Below are 15,633 nucleotides of genomic sequence, written 5' to 3'. Positions count from 1 at the left end.
AAAACAAAAGGCTGTAAAAGTTTTTCAATCGGGAGGATTCGCGTGCAACTAAAAGGACGTATCCACCACATTCTCCAGAGGTGCTGCCTGTCTCGCTGAGTTACTCCAGCTTTTTTTGTGTGTCTATCTTCGCTTTTGACCCAGCATCTGCAGTTCCTTCTTACACAGTAATACGTGTTTGTTTCGGATGTCCTGAGTTTGCATCATTCTGCTGTCATATTCTGCAGAATGCATCACATCTCTCCCTGACTCCGGCTATAACTCGTTCTGTCCAGTTCCCACGACCAGACGCCGCATTCACTGCCTCCACACCAAACACACACAACATGCACAATCCCCACCATCATCGAGTAAGGACTACTTTTCTCTTCCACAGCCAACGCATACCCATGGACGTCCCGCCCACATGTGGAAGCTGCCATCGCGCCAATTGAATTGTCATCCAGACGTGTCAGCGTCGATCAGGTGCCAGCAGTGAGTCGCAGACCCACTTTACTTTTTTTTGTTTAAAGCAGAGAGAGAGAGAGAGAGAGAGAGAGAGAGATGCACCGACACATTCCAGTTTACCACAGTGCATTAAATTAACCGGTACGTGGTCGACATGCAAGTACCTCGAGTATGGTGCATGATGAATGCCGATGTGATGAACGAAGGGAGGGGCGCACGTTCACGAAGCACAGCCACGAGAGGGGTGGACGTGTGAAGAAGGGTCTCGACCCTATTGATCCTTTATTTTTGTTCCCCTCCAGAGATGCTGCCTGACCCGCTGAGTTTACTCCAGCATTTTGTGTCAGCCTTTGGCTGTGTGTGACTGACATTTTTTTAAAAGAGGTTGACGTGCGAGTGTACGTGTGTGATGAGTGTGGAGTGCGTAAGGTATATGTGTGTGTGAGGAGGGTGTGTGTGGGGGTAAGCGGTCGAGGATTCTCGCGCTCCCGTAGCGGACAACACGGCGCGGGCGGGAGGGGAGGGGCGCGCGTGAGTTTCCCCGCAGCGGACAACACTTGGCGGGTGGGCGCGCGCGCGCGCGCTGGAGGCAGGGGGCTTTCGGGCGTCTCGAGCTTCAGCCACCAGCGGCCCAACACTCGGGCACGCGCGCGGGCGTCTCGAACGGAGTTTGTGGCGCGAGGCTTCCCACCCCCGCCCGCGGCGGACTTGGGCGGGAGGGAGTCAGTCAGGGGGGTTGGGCGACTCAGCGGACAACACTGGCGGGTGCGCGCGGGCGCGGGGGTCTGGGTCTCGAGCGAAGAGGCGGGCGGGCGCGCGCGCGCGCGTGTGTAAGGTGTGATTCCGCGCGCGACAGACGGACAAGGGGGGAGAGAGAGAGAGAGCCCCCCTCACACACACACACCCACCCCCCTCACACACACCCACACACCCCCCTCACACACACCCACCCCCCCCTCACACACACCCACCCCCCCCTCACACACACCCACACACCCCCCTCACACACACCCACCCCCCCCCTCACACACACCCACCCCCCCCTCACACACACACACACCCCCCCACCCACACGGGGAACGCCGAGCGCCTGCGCAGAGGGGTGGCTGCTGCCGCCCCCCCCCCCCCCCCTCTCCAGCCCGCGCTGTCGCGCCCCGCCCCCCTCCCCTCTCCCCCGGGCCGCCTCGATAACTCACAACAAAACCACAGCAAGGCGAGCGGGGGCAGGAGCCTGGTGCTGTCCACATACACACGGAGCCGGCAGAGGGAGAGAGGGGGGGGAGGAAAAAAGAAAGAAAGAAAAATCGCTTCAACACTGTCGAACAAAGGAAATAACCGTTATCCGTCCGATTAAAAGACATCGGAGGAGGAGGGAGGGAGGGAGGGAGGGGGCGACCCTTCCCTTCAGGCGGTTGGAGATTTTTTTTCTCTTTAATGACAATTGCGTGAGGGGAGAGAGTGAGTAGAAACCGTTTTCTTTATCCCCATATCCCCACCCGTTCCGCTACTCTACTCTCGTCGAACGCCGTCCGTTATCGATCATAGTCGGGAGTGACACTTTACACCCGGTTTAAGGATAACGTGTGTTTTTTCTCTCTCTCTCTCTCTCTCTCTCTCTCTCTCTCTCTCTCTCTCTTCCACAGGCTTGCCTGGCTCGCCCTGGGCGACTGAGGAGGATCGGAGCCCGCGGGCGGAGAAGTGGCGCCCTCCCCTCCCCTCCCCTCCCCTCCCCTCCATCCCAGACGACTGGCTGGCTGCCTCTGGCTGGGCTCCGCTCCTCATCAATCACTCCCCGCTCCCTCTCTCTCTCTCTCTCTCTCTCTCTGGCCATTATTTCCTCGCTCGCTGGCTCTCTCCTTTCTTCGACGGTACGAATCATGTCGGCCCGCGTCTGGTTCCTGACAGATTGCAGGATCCTGCAGGATTACCCCCAGCAGGAGATCGAACGCGCCCTCCGACAGAAATGCGTCGACGAGGAGGTCGAGTTTCGCATGGTCTTGATGGACGAGATCGTCATCACCATCGAACAAGGAGCTTTGGGTATGTAACACCAGCTGTGTTTCAAAATAAACTGGTCACTTGCACTCATTTTTTTTCCATTCTTCGAAATGTTGATCATATTTCACCTGTATCCACACCGCTGTCCAGTATGAACAGGTTTATGTTCCTCCCATTTCAGCTCGTTTCAGCTGTAACCGTAATTTCCAAACATGTTGACATTTTCAAGCAGATCATGTCTCATTACCGGTCTCATAATTAAACCCGATTGAAGTGAAACGCGAAAATGGTGAAAGTACCTGTCAGTAGCAGTTGGGGGAGGGGAGGGTTAACAAGGGAAGGGGAAAGCGAGGGGGGAGAGACAGAGAAAGTTGACATTTCAGGCCTGTGACCTTCATCAAAACTGGAAAAGTAGTTACATGTACAAGCTTTAAAACGGGGATGAGAACAGACTGGAGAAGAGAGAATGACAAAGGGAATGTTAATGTACGGCAAACATTAATGTTCAAACGAAGGAGTAAAATGTTGTGTCAATGGAAGATGAAAATGAGAATAGCAAAATTATTAGTAGGAAAGAACTGCAGATGCTGGTTTAAATCGAAGGTAGACACAAAATGCTGGAGTATCTCAGCGGGTCAGGCAGCATCTCTGGAGAGAATGGGTGACATTTCGGGCGAATCATCCACAGCTTGTCTCTCTCCTTCTGGCATCTTTCCAGATAGGCCGCCAGTCCCTTTTCTGAAAGTTGAATGTCTCTTTTTTCATATCTTCTTGCCTTTTGCTCCACATTTCCCTCCGGTGGCAGGAATCGTCACCCATTCCTTCTCTCCAGAGATGCTGCCTGTCCCGTTGAGTTACTCCAGCATTTTGTGTCTACCTTCGATAGCAAAATTATTGTTGTCCTCAAAATTAACCATGAGATACTCTAATATATTTGCTCAAAAGATGAGGTGCTAATCCTATTGGTCTCTGGAAATTGGACAGAGAATGAAAGCATTGGTTAACCAGAAGCTTGAGATCCCATTTACAAAATGAATTAGTGTTCTGCAGAGTAGTCGTCCAATCTGCATTTAATTAATCATCTCTAAGGTAAAGGAGACTGCATTGTGAGCCATGAATACACCAGTAATTCGAGCTGTAGTGCAATGTCCAGATTTTTTTCAGATATTTCTTCAACAGTTATTGGAAGAGGCTATTAGCTAGGCTTGGCACATGTGTATTGTGAAGTGGGTGGGAGCCTTGTTTGGCATAATATGTTAATATTAAAACAGGATTTTTCAAATATTTATATCCCACGTTGTTAAAAAATATTTTGCTTTGTTTACTCTTCATAGTGCTACCTCTTGACTACATGGCTCAAATAAAGCATATTGCTATCTATGTTACACAAAATCTAGATGGAGCACACTTATGATTATGATTATATTTTTTGCAAAGTATCCATTCTTATGAAGTTATTTAATATTTTCAAACTGACTGAAAGGACATGCAAGCAACGGATTTTGGTGCTTTTTTTTGCAGAAGTTAATTAAACCTTTACGTGAAATGGTGAATGCCTGTGGGTCAGAAAGTAAAAATTATTAATGCAGCCTTTAGATGTAAGAAGGTACAGATTTAATGTACTGTGTACTGTAATAGTTTTCTTATAATTTTGCAAATCTACAAATGTTACATAATTACATAACTGTAGGTGGAGCACTCAATTAGAGTTTGATTTTTTTTTTAACAAGCTAGTATTATAATGGCAAAATTGATACACATATTGCATTTCACATATAGTGCATTCTTTTTAGGCATGATTGGTGCAATGACAGCAACAACGAGATGACACCTGTTGTAAATAAAGATAGGTTATTTTTCAGGATTGTGTATATCCAAAATTAGTTTTGCACCAAAGTCGTTGAAAACTAAATGGAATTACAAATCGTATAAAAAACAACTTTTAATGGCGCTGAAGATTTAAATTGAATGTTATTTAAAGGATTGAGCTCATAGGCAGTGTGTTGCACTAGTTACAAGTAGATTGATCCAAACCGAGATCCCAGCCATCTTTCCATAAGATGGTTTCAACAGATTCCTCCTTAGAATTATGTGGCCTTCAGAAACAACTATGCAAAAAAAAAAGCTCCACGTTGATTAAGTCAAAATTATTAGAAAATAATGGAAAATAACATCTGATAAAAGAGGAGGCACCAAAAATAAAATCCACCTTTCCTTCATGTCTGACTTTACAAAGTGTCCCTTTGAGGAGTCACCTCTGGCAACCAGCATTCTAACAGTGAATAGAAGGTTTGGTAAAGAATACGTTCTGACCTATGAAGGCAAGGCACTATTTGCCTTCCTCACCATGTGTTGTACCGGTGTTACCACTTTAAGGGTGCTCGTGGACGTGACCCCCAACGTCCCTCTGTTTTTCTAAATCCCTTCGTGCCTTCCCATTTACAGTATATGTCCTATTCATTATTGACTTCCCCAAATATATTGCCTCGCTCTTATCAGGATGAGATTCCATCTGCCAACATACCACCCTACTCTCTATCTGATCTATATCCAGTTGTACCCCTAGACAACCTTCCTCGCTATCCACAACACCATCAATTTATGTCTCATCCTGCTAATCATTCTGTCTAAATTCCCATCTGTCGTTTATATAAACATCACAAACAACAAGGGTGCTATCACTGATACACAAATGTTTACAGATTTCCAACCAGGAAAGGACTCTTCCAGCACCAACTTCTGCCTTCTATTACTAAGCCATTTTTGTATCTAGTTAGCCAGTTTACCTTGGATCCTATGTGCCTTAACCATCTGAACCCGCTTTCCAAGCGGGACCTTGTCAAATGGCTTCCTAAAGCACGTAAAGACATTGTCTACAGCCCTGCCTTCGTTATTTTTTTTGTTACTTCCTCAAATAACTCAATCAAGTTAATGAGCATGGCTTTGTTTCTGCTGCAGAAAGCCATGCTGATTGTCTCTAACCAGTCTCCAGCTTTCCAAATGTACATAAATCCATTAGAATTTTGTCAAATAGTTTTCCTATCACTGACACCTGTCTCTCTGACTTGTAGTTACCTATTTTTTTCCTGCTGCTTTTCTTAATTAGCTATCCTCTGCTTTGTGGCATGTCAAGTGAAGATGCAAAAATCTCCAGCTATTTCCTATCCTATCCATTTCATAAACAACTTGTATCTCTTCTTCTTAATACTGACCTGCTCCAGAACAAATAGCATTTCCTTCTCTGAACTAACTACCTTCCAATAAGGGTCTTGACCCGAAATGTCACCCATTCCTTCTCTCCAGAGGTGCTGCCTGGCCCACTGAGTTACTCCAGCATTTTGTAACTACCTTCCATGTCCATCTGCTCGGAGAAGTATCCATTTAGGACATTGCCCACATTACCTGATTGCACACAGACTGCCCATGTTGTCCCTAAGGAGTCCCATTCTTTCACTGGCTACCCTCTTGCTCCTAATACACTTGTAGAATGTTTGGGGGTTCTCCTTGATCTTATTTGCCATGGATATTTGATGGCCCCTTTAGCCCTCTCAATTTCTTGAACTCTCTCCTATTCCTGACAAAAGCTCAGGATTTGCACGATCCTGTTAGAGTGAAGGGTAAGGGAGGCAAATGCTTGGCTGACAAGAGAAATTCAGGCATTGGTCAAAAATAAGAAGGACGCTTGGGACAGGTATAGGTAGCTGGGATAAAGTGCATCCTTGGAGGAGATTCGGGAACTAAGGAGTAAACTGAAAAAGGAAATCGGATGGGCAAAAAGTGGCCAGGAGATAGCTCTGGCAGATAGCATTAAGGACAATCCCAAGAGATTTTATAAATACATAAGGGGGAAAAGGGTAACTAGAGAGACCCCTCGGGTATCAAAGCAGTCACCTCTGTGCGGAGCCATAGGAGATGGGCAAGGTCCTCAATGAGTATTTCTCCTCTGTACTTACCGAGGAGAAACACAGGATGGAGGAACTTGGGGCAGCCAATGGAAGTCAGTCAGTGTAGTCAATGAGAGCAGTCAGTGTAACAGTCGAAATGGTGCTGAAGGTACTATCGTGTATGCAGGTAGACAAATCTCCAGGGGCTGATCAGATATATCTGAGTACATTGTGGAAAACGAGAGAGGAAATTGCAGGAGCCCTGGTTGAAAATTACGAGTCGTCTTTAAATACAGGAGAGGTACTGGAAGGCGGCAAATGTGTGCCTCTATTCAACTGATCAATTGGCGAGGTGTACTGAGGAATGGTTGATGAAATTTAATACAGAGAAATGTGAGGGTTGCATTTTGGGATGGGCCTGTTTCCACGCTGCATCACACTATGACTCTATGATCCCTCTATTCCCAAGGAAACGCAGTTGATTCCAGTTGCCTATACGTGTCAAGTGCTTCCTTTGGGTTTCCTTCAATATCTTTTGCCATCTTCACCCTTGCTGACCCTGAACTCTTACAAATTCACTTTTAAAAGATGTTTTTTTATGTTGTTTTACTCACCAGTATCTGCTGTCAATCTATTTTTGCCAGGTCCTCCTTTATGCTATTACAATCAGCCTTCTCCTCCTCCCCCCCCCACCCCAATTTAGGACCTTAATTTGAAGACCAACCTATTCATTTCTGCTACTAACTTGAAACCTACAGAATTATGGTCACTGCCCCAAAGTGTTTTTCTCCACTGACATACACATTTCTATCACTTGCCTGGTTTCAACTTACCTAAAATTGGAGAGTTCAATGTTCATACCGTTGGGGTGTAAGCTACCCAAGCTCGATATGAAGTGCAATTCCTCCACTTTGTGTGTGGCCTCATTCTGTCAATGGAGGAGGCCCAGGGCAGAGAAGTCAGTGCAGAAATGTGATGGGGAGTTAAAGTCGTTAGTAACTGGATGATCTAGTAGGCCTGTAAGTGTTCCGTGAAACGGTCACCGAGTCTACACTTGGTCTATCCAATGTACAGGAATCCACATTGGGAACACTGGATGCAGTAGATGAGGTTAGTGGAGGTGCATGTGAACCTCTGCTTCAACTGGAAGGACTGTGGAGGCCCCTGGGTGGTGTCAGGGGAGGTGGTATCAGGTGTTACATCTCCTACGGTTCCAGGGGAAAGTACTTCGGGAGGGATGAGTGAACGAAGGAGTTGTGGTTATATATTAGGGCTTTCAAAAATAAACGTATTCCTTACAGGTAGTCTATGGTAATATCCCGAAGAAAAGTGCAAATATAGAAAATTAAATTTTCTGATGCCCTCCCTTTTTCAAATAAAGTAGCATTATACAAGAAAGCATTATACAAGTGAGCCATATTTACTGAACTGGTACCAACAACCTTCTTTTGTTTGAGGTTTTTGAAACAAGTTAAGGAGATTGCTAGCATTGTATTAATGCTGAGAAAAGAACAGACAAATTTCCAGGCTATGGCTACAATGAAAATCTGAGTATTTCCAGGTTGCCAGGCTAAATGTAAATTAGTACTCAGGCATGAAGAGAAGAGAGCAGACTGAAACTGAAGACATTGTCAGAATAATATAAGAAGATAACTGCAGATGCTGGTACAAATCGAAGGTATTTATTAACAAAATGCTGGAGTAACTCAGCAGGTCAGGCAGCATCTCGGGAAAGAAGGAATGGGTGACGTTTCGTTTCGGGAATGTTTAGTATGACTTTAAATTCGGGGAGTTCACCCCTAGAATATTGTTACACAGGACGTTGTGCTGGATTTTTGAAGGAACCATAAAGTGATTCCTATTCCCCCCCCCCCCCCCATTTATCCAATATTTCATTGGCTGTGAGGTACTTTGGAACATCCTGAGGTAGTAAAATCTTGCTGTGACAGTTAATTTTGTAAAGTTTTTATGGAATTCCATTTCAACAGTGTAGTTGGATCTGCTTCCATCAACTCTCAGGCAATTCATTCTGGATCATAACCCAGTATGCAAAATATTTTCCCACTTTCATTGTCCTGAGTTCTTTGCCATCTGATCACCGTGGTCTGTCATTTGCACCTGTTACATTTTACCTATTTAGTCAGACCCCGTTACATGCCACACCTCTGCAATATAAATATAGGGAAAAATGTTAAATATTCCAAGAAATTTGGCTGAATTTTACAAAATGCTGCAATCTAATTGCATTGAACACTGAGCATTATCCTCCAGGAAACATGCAAATACTTTGAAAAGGATACAGAAGAGATTACGATATCGGACAAGGTTTTATGGTTGAATGCATAGACTCGAGAAACCAGGGTGGTTCTCTTTGGAGATGAACAAGATATGTGTGTGTTCAATGCTAAGAGTTTATCTAGAGTAAATAAGACAAGCTGTTTGCAGTGGTTAAAAGGTGACAACCAGAGAGAAAAAAAAATTTATGTGATTGACAAAAAAAACCCAAAGGTAACATTTGCAAACTAAACAATGAGTGGTTAAGATTTGGACTGTTTCTTTCGTAGTAATTGCATTAAAGTAAGTCAAGAGAGAGAGGAGTCAAGGGTGTTTTATTGTCAAATGTACCGAAATGGAACAATAAAATTCTTACTTGCAACAGCATAATAGGTCTAAATGCAGTAGTCAAAGATAAAGTAATAAACAAACAAACAAAAGTTCAATAGATAAATAAAACAATGTTAATGCAAAACAAAACAAAGTTTGTGAATTGGATAACATGGAATTGGCCAATATGGAATCAATGCAGCATGGCTTTCTGCAGCTTTGAGATGTACAGTCATCTTTTTTTAAATATTGGGTTTATCATTTTTCTAACCTATAATTTCAGATAATTCATTTTTACATACGCATTATATCACTACATTTAATTGTAGGACATACAGTACCGATGAGTATATTTGGTCTGTTGAGATGGGTATTTATGCATCACTATCATAAATTAGTGGGTCAGAGTGCCGGAGGGGGTTGGAAAGGTGCAAAGTTTCTGCTTAATCACAACCTCTAGCCATTGCAGTGCAGTATGGTTGCTTACTAGGGGAAAAATAAGAAAACTTTGAGTTGCAATAATACTTGCTTGTTCCACTCTTGTTAATTCTCGCTTAGGACCCTCATTGAGCAAATATTTTTCATTAAGCATGGAAAACATAGACTTTAATTTAGAATATTCTAAAGTACTTTCACCCAATTAGTTTTATGTTAAAAAGGGCAGCTGCTATTGTGATATTGGCTTACATTGAGCACTGCAAGATTATGACAAGATGCCCTCTTTGTAATAGATTTCAACTAATATTAGTTGAAATATAAATATAGACCAGGGCACTATGGGTAATCTACTCACTTTAATCAGATTAGTGCCAGGGAATCTTTTGCATTCACATTGGAGAATAAGTGAGGCCTTGATTTAATCTCTTATCTAAAAGATAGCAATATCAACATGGCAGCATTCCCCTGCAATTGCACAGGAATGTCAATCTAGTTTGTGCTTTGGTCTCAGTAGTGGAGCTCGATAAGAGTGCCTTGTGATTTTAAAAGTGACCTAATATTGATTGTATGGATATTTAGGGCATAATTACTTTGATAATAAAAATGATATTGTTGATTAAAATGAGAAATTATGTTGACTCGGTATTGAACAATGTATCCTATATTCTATTGGTGTCCTAGCAGTGAATCACAAAGGCTCTCATGATCTTCAATATATTTCTCATGCAAATGACCATAAGCACATGTCTAGTATAAATTAACCTACTGAGGAGTCTATCTGTGATTAGTTACATAAACATTCTGGAAGTTTTTGTATGATGACTGAGAACCACCTAATTCTATGTAAACATCTACTCACATGTAAGATTCAAACTCTTAACAGGAGACATTAAGTGTTCATTACTGTCTGAACAACCTTTTTTAAATGGAGATTTACTTTGTAATATAATCTGAAATGATTATTCCTATTTTAGATCGTATGCTAAATATATGTTCACTTTAACATGTTTTGAGCATCTGAAACATGGTAGCTAACACATTTTTTTGGTTTTGATTTTTCTAAAGAATATAGTAAAACATTGATAGGGGGAACTAAATCTGAACCTGGGATTAGCACATCTGAGGAATTGTGGCCAAGAATTATTTTAGTCTTATGACTAAATATGAATTCAACCAAAGACAAAATTCCACCCCAATCTTTTTCTGAAGGTGCTAAGTGGCTGCTGCAGTATCAGCCATGGTTTCATTGAAGTCAATGAAACCCAACGTTGGGAGAAGAGTACAACGGGGAAGGCCAGTACTTCAACATTCCTGTAGTGCTAACGACAAGAGAGAGATTTCTGTATACCAGGTATTGACTTAAATAATTAAAACTTTTTTTGCACCCTCATGATTCTGTGACTTGATTTACCATTTTGCTGCAGTTAAGACCGAATTAGAACAACCCAAAATATCCAGGCAAATTCTACAATAGCTTGTATCTTGTATCATATGTACGGAAACGTTTTATTTCCTTTGTCATAATTATGTGAGTGCAGTATGTACCTTTTGATTCTGGTCCGATTTTCAGTCTGGAACATTGTAGTATTTGAAGACAGTAAGCCAACTCTAGCTACGTCTCTTTAATATGTGAGAATGAACATATAAAAAATGGATGGCAAAACCTATGGCTAAAAAAATAAAGCTGTCTGTATTGACTTTTATTTGTTCAGTTATTTAATGCAAAACTCTGTTTATTCTAGGTATACTTCATTCTAAAATAGTGTTTATTTCAACAGTTTTAATTGTCGCTGGGTTTTGACAGGCAAATGACATTCCTTGTATGTTTCAAAACATACTTGGCCAATAAAGCATGATTGTGATTGTTTTGATGTATCTGAAACTATTCTCTGGTCTATTGTCTTTACTTAATCAGCAGGCTGCATTTAAATTGGCTTTGAGTTTTCTTCTGGATCTTTTGCATGGTCTTGTGTCTTTTCCACATTTATTATCAATTTAAACAATTATATTCTAAATGTTCTGTAGTGATATTCATGGAGCAAAATTGTGGTTTGTGTTTTCAAAGCTTGAGTTGCATGCCAAAAGCTTGGTTAATGAGGATTGATTTTTTTTTCAAGCCGCAAAGGCAAAATACTGAAATCTGAAATAAAAACAAGTGCTAGAAATAAACAGCAGGTAAGGCAGTATCTGTGAAGAGCTAAATAATATTTTTACCATCAATGACCTTCAATTGAAACAGGGCGAAATTATCAAATAAGCCAAGTTTTAAATGCAAAGGATATGGGAAAGGGAGGGCTAAACAAAAGATAAGTTTTGCAGTAGGCTTGAATGGGTGGAATTTGTGATAAGATGAGATATGAAACTGACATCAAACCTGTATTCCCCTAGCATTTACAGCATTGTGCTCCTTTCAATTTCCATGCTGCATTTTCTGGTCAAAATGTAATAAATGTGCCTTTTGGGAAGATCAAAATCATTGTAGTAATTTATTATTTTAAAATTGTGTGACGTACATTTTTCTGATTATGTACCGTGTGTGTTTAATTAAGACCGATGACTGCAGTGATATCTTGTCTGAATTAATTGTCGTGATTGAATAAAATTATTTTTGTTTTTATCTGTTGCTTGGCAAGGAATAAACAGCTTTGAATTAGTTACTGTACTGCCTGAAATGTTTCTGTATAAACAGAGTCCAGATGTACAATCTGAGCACTCTGCTGAGTCAATTTGCACATGATTTTAATGTGTATCAGATGTATTGAAGTTACAACCAGTCCTTGGGAATGCTTCAGTGGAAGAGTGGTTGCTTTTGTTTCTGCAATATGATTATATGTGCTTTATTATTGGGGCCATGCACATAAGCAGACCTCTTTATTAATTTTTAAGTCATGTCATTTAATATTGGACCATGTAGTGAATAATGTCAGGAATGCTTGGAAGATAAATGGATTGGACAGGAATGTTTGTGTGCACTTTATTTACATATGCTTTGCTGTAGATTTTGGGTGAATGCATGTTTGATATCAGTTTCTAATGCGGTTGCAGTCAAGTAGTTTGTCAGTTTGCACACGGTTGCCTCTAGGCATGGTATTGGGTGACTATTAGTTCAGTTGGAACTCTGGCCTTGGTCAGGGGAGAAATTTTCAAAATTATGACGGTAGAAATGGTAAGCGAGCAGAATTTTACAGTTAATCAGTTGTTGACCCAGGTGTTATGTTTTCACAATCCTATTTTTGTTGGCTACAAATAATTCTGGTAAAGCAGAATACTTATTGCATAGTAGGAATTCAGAGGTGCAAATAATAATAACACGGGTCAAATAATAATTGTAGTGGACTTTAATCTATCTATGGACTAGGGCAAACCAAATTAACAATTAAAGTCATGGAGACAGACAGCAGGGAAATGGGTACTTTGGCCCAACTCATTCATGCCGACCAAGATACTCATCTAGGCTAGTCCTCTTTGCCTCTGTGTCCCATATCCCTCTAAACCTTTCCAATCCATGTACTTATCCAAATGCCTTTTAATCTTGTGAAGGATATATTCATCGAGGGTTTAAGATATGTATTTCTGCATCAGTTTGTTGTCAAACCATTGAATGGGCAGGTTATTTTAGGTATGATACTGTGCACTTAGAAACATTAAATTGATAATCTGTATGTCAAGGGAACTATGATCAGTCAAAAACAAGCACCTTAAACCTGAGTAAAGCAAATGACAAGGATATTAGGTGTGATTTAACTGGTAGATGAGAAGCTACATTAAAAGGAGTATTAAAGCAATAGCTAACTTCCAAATAATTAATATCTCATTTACGAATAACATAACTCCCTTTCTGAAGGCTAAACAGTACAACAAATAAAATATTTTTGCTGTGTCCTGCAGAAGATAAAAAAAGGACTCAATCAAAAGTAAAGGCTTGCAATGTCAGAAGACCATGGCATTAATTAGTAAAGGGAGAATAGAATGCAGGAGGAGACAAACGAGAAACACCACAAAAAAAATCAGACATTATGCATTTATAAAGAGGAAAATGTTAGCTACATTTAATGTGAATCCCACACAGGAGATAGGAGAAGTTATATTTGGACATGCGGAAATTTCCCTGTAATGATGAGGTGAACTAGAAAGAAAGGGCAGCCTAAAGTAATTAGCATTAATTTAAAAAAGTAATCCTATTGTAGTAATCCTATTATAGTGATTAATAGGTTTGTAAAATTCTGTGGCTCCAGGATTGGAAGCCAATAGACAATAGGTGCAGGAGTAGGCCATTCAGCCCTTCGAGCCAGCACCGCCATTCAATGCGATCATGGCTGATCACTCTCAATCAGTACCCCGTTCCTGCCTTCTCCCCATACCCCCTCACTCCGCTATCCTTAAGAGCTCTATCCAGCTCTCTCTTGAAAGCATCCAACGAACTGGCCTCCACTGCCCTCTGAGGCAGAGAATTCCACACCTTCACCACTCTCTGACTGAAAAAGTTCTTCCTCATCTCCGTTCTAAATGGCCTACCCCTTATTCTCAAACTGGCCCCTTGTTCTGGACTCCCCCAACATTGGACTTGAATATCTAGATTCCAGGTTTTGAAGGAGATAGCTATGGAGATGGTGGATGTATTGGTTGTCATAGGTTTTAGAACAGTTTCCACAAATTGAATGTAATGAAACAAACTCGCTTTTTAGGAAAAAGGAGGGAGCAAAGAGGGAACTGTAGACCAGCCTAAAATTAGTAATATGAAGAAGTTTGGAAACTGTTATTAAGAAAGTATAACAGGGCACTTAGATTTGATTAGATTAATTTATTGTTTTATACACCAGGTTGCATTTAAATCCCTTGTTTACATGAAGCTCATAGAATAAACAGTATACATGGTAATGGTAGATGCTACAGTAAATACAACGAAAAATGCAAAATAGCAGAATAGTGCAAAGGTTGTAGTGGAGCCTGAAGTAATGCAAAAAAAATTAAAGTGCAATAACAGAATAACCAAATAGAGTACATACAGCACCTGCAGGAAGGGAGTGTGAAAGAGGAGATTGCTTCAGGAGTGTGATGGCAGAAGGGAAGATATTTTTAAATCTAGTATCTGAACTTTCAAGGTCCTCTATCTTCTCCCAAAAGAAAGAACAGAGAAGGGAATGCTCTGAATCAGAGAAGGGAATGGCAGACATCCTTGACGATATTTCCTGGGCGGCACGGTAGCGCAGCGGTAGAGTTGCTGCTTTACAGCGAATGCAGCGCCGGAGACTCAGGTTCGATCCTGACTACGGGTGCTGCACTGTAAGGAGTTTGTACGTTCTCCCCGTGACCTGCGTGGGTTTTCTCCGAGATCTTCGGTTTCCTCCCACACTCCAAAGACGTACAGGTATGTAGGTTAATTGGCTGGGTAAATGTAAAAATTGTCCCTAGTGGGTGTAGGATAGTGTTAATGTACGGGGATCGCTGGGCAGCACGGACTTGGTGGGCCGAAAAGGCCTGTTTCCGGCTGTATATATATGATATGATATGAACATACCGTGATGTTAGACTGGATGGAAAGAAGCAATGAGCCAGTGATGGACTATGCTGTATTCTTCATTTTCTCCAGATTAAGGCGATCTAGCGCAGAGCAGTTGCCATGCCATGCTGAGATGCACTAAACAATATTCCCTTTATCCTGTATCTGTAGACTGTGGGTGGCTTGATTGTAATCATGTATAGTATTTAGTTCAATGATCAATTATTTTGTCCTGAAGAATATTGCCCTGACACCATGACATAAGGTTCCCAATTTCTTGTCTGTACTCCATCTTATCATTGGTGTTGATCTGGCCGACAATGTTATGCGACAGATGTATGTTATGTTACAGTTGTACAAGATGTTGGTGAAGCCACATTCCAAGTACTGTATTTAGTTTTGGTCACCCTGCTATACGGAGGATGTCATTAAGATGGAAAAGAGTGCAGAGAAGATCTATGAAGGTGTTGCCAGGATTTGAGGGGCTGAGTTATAGGGAGTGGTTGGGGAGGCTAAGACTTCATTCCTTGGAGTGCAAGAGGCACTCACAGAGATGTATAAAATCATGAGAGGAATAAATAAGCTGGATGCACAGAATTTTTTACTCAGGGTAGGTGAATCAAATCAAAAACCAGACGACTTAGATTTGAGGTTAGAGGGGAAAGACACGAGTGACAACCTCCTCCCTCAGAGGATGGTGGGTAAATGGAACAAACTGCCGGAAGAGGTAGTTGAGGCATGTGCTATAACAACATTTATACA

General features: G+C 41.7%; 1 protein-coding gene across 3 annotated transcripts in view; it reads left to right on the top strand.

The window, feature by feature from the left end:
- The first annotated feature begins 445 nt into the window (after positions 1-445).
- The window catches only part of rimkla (ribosomal modification protein rimK-like family member A), a 45,326-nt gene continuing 30,138 nt past the window's right edge, over positions 446-15,633 (top strand). Inside the window, exons 1-2 of one of the 3 annotated variants that reach the window (XM_078425634.1) lie at positions 446-588; positions 2,091-2,487. In XM_078425634.1, the coding sequence (XP_078281760.1) occupies positions 2,325-2,487 (163 nt within the window). In that variant the 5' untranslated portion in view covers positions 446-588; positions 2,091-2,324. Of the gene's footprint in view, positions 589-891; positions 910-1,619; positions 1,906-2,090; positions 2,488-15,633 lie in introns of those variants that run through there. The other 2 variants (XM_078425635.1, XM_078425633.1) reach the window with 2 other exon arrangements.

The sequence above is a fragment of the Rhinoraja longicauda genome, chromosome 30 (assembly GCF_053455715.1).
Source record: "Rhinoraja longicauda isolate Sanriku21f chromosome 30, sRhiLon1.1, whole genome shotgun sequence".
NCBI lineage: Eukaryota > Metazoa > Chordata > Chondrichthyes > Rajiformes > Arhynchobatidae > Rhinoraja > Rhinoraja longicauda.
The sequence above is the reverse complement of the archived record's forward strand: the minus strand, read 5'-3'. Positions and strand labels throughout refer to the sequence as shown.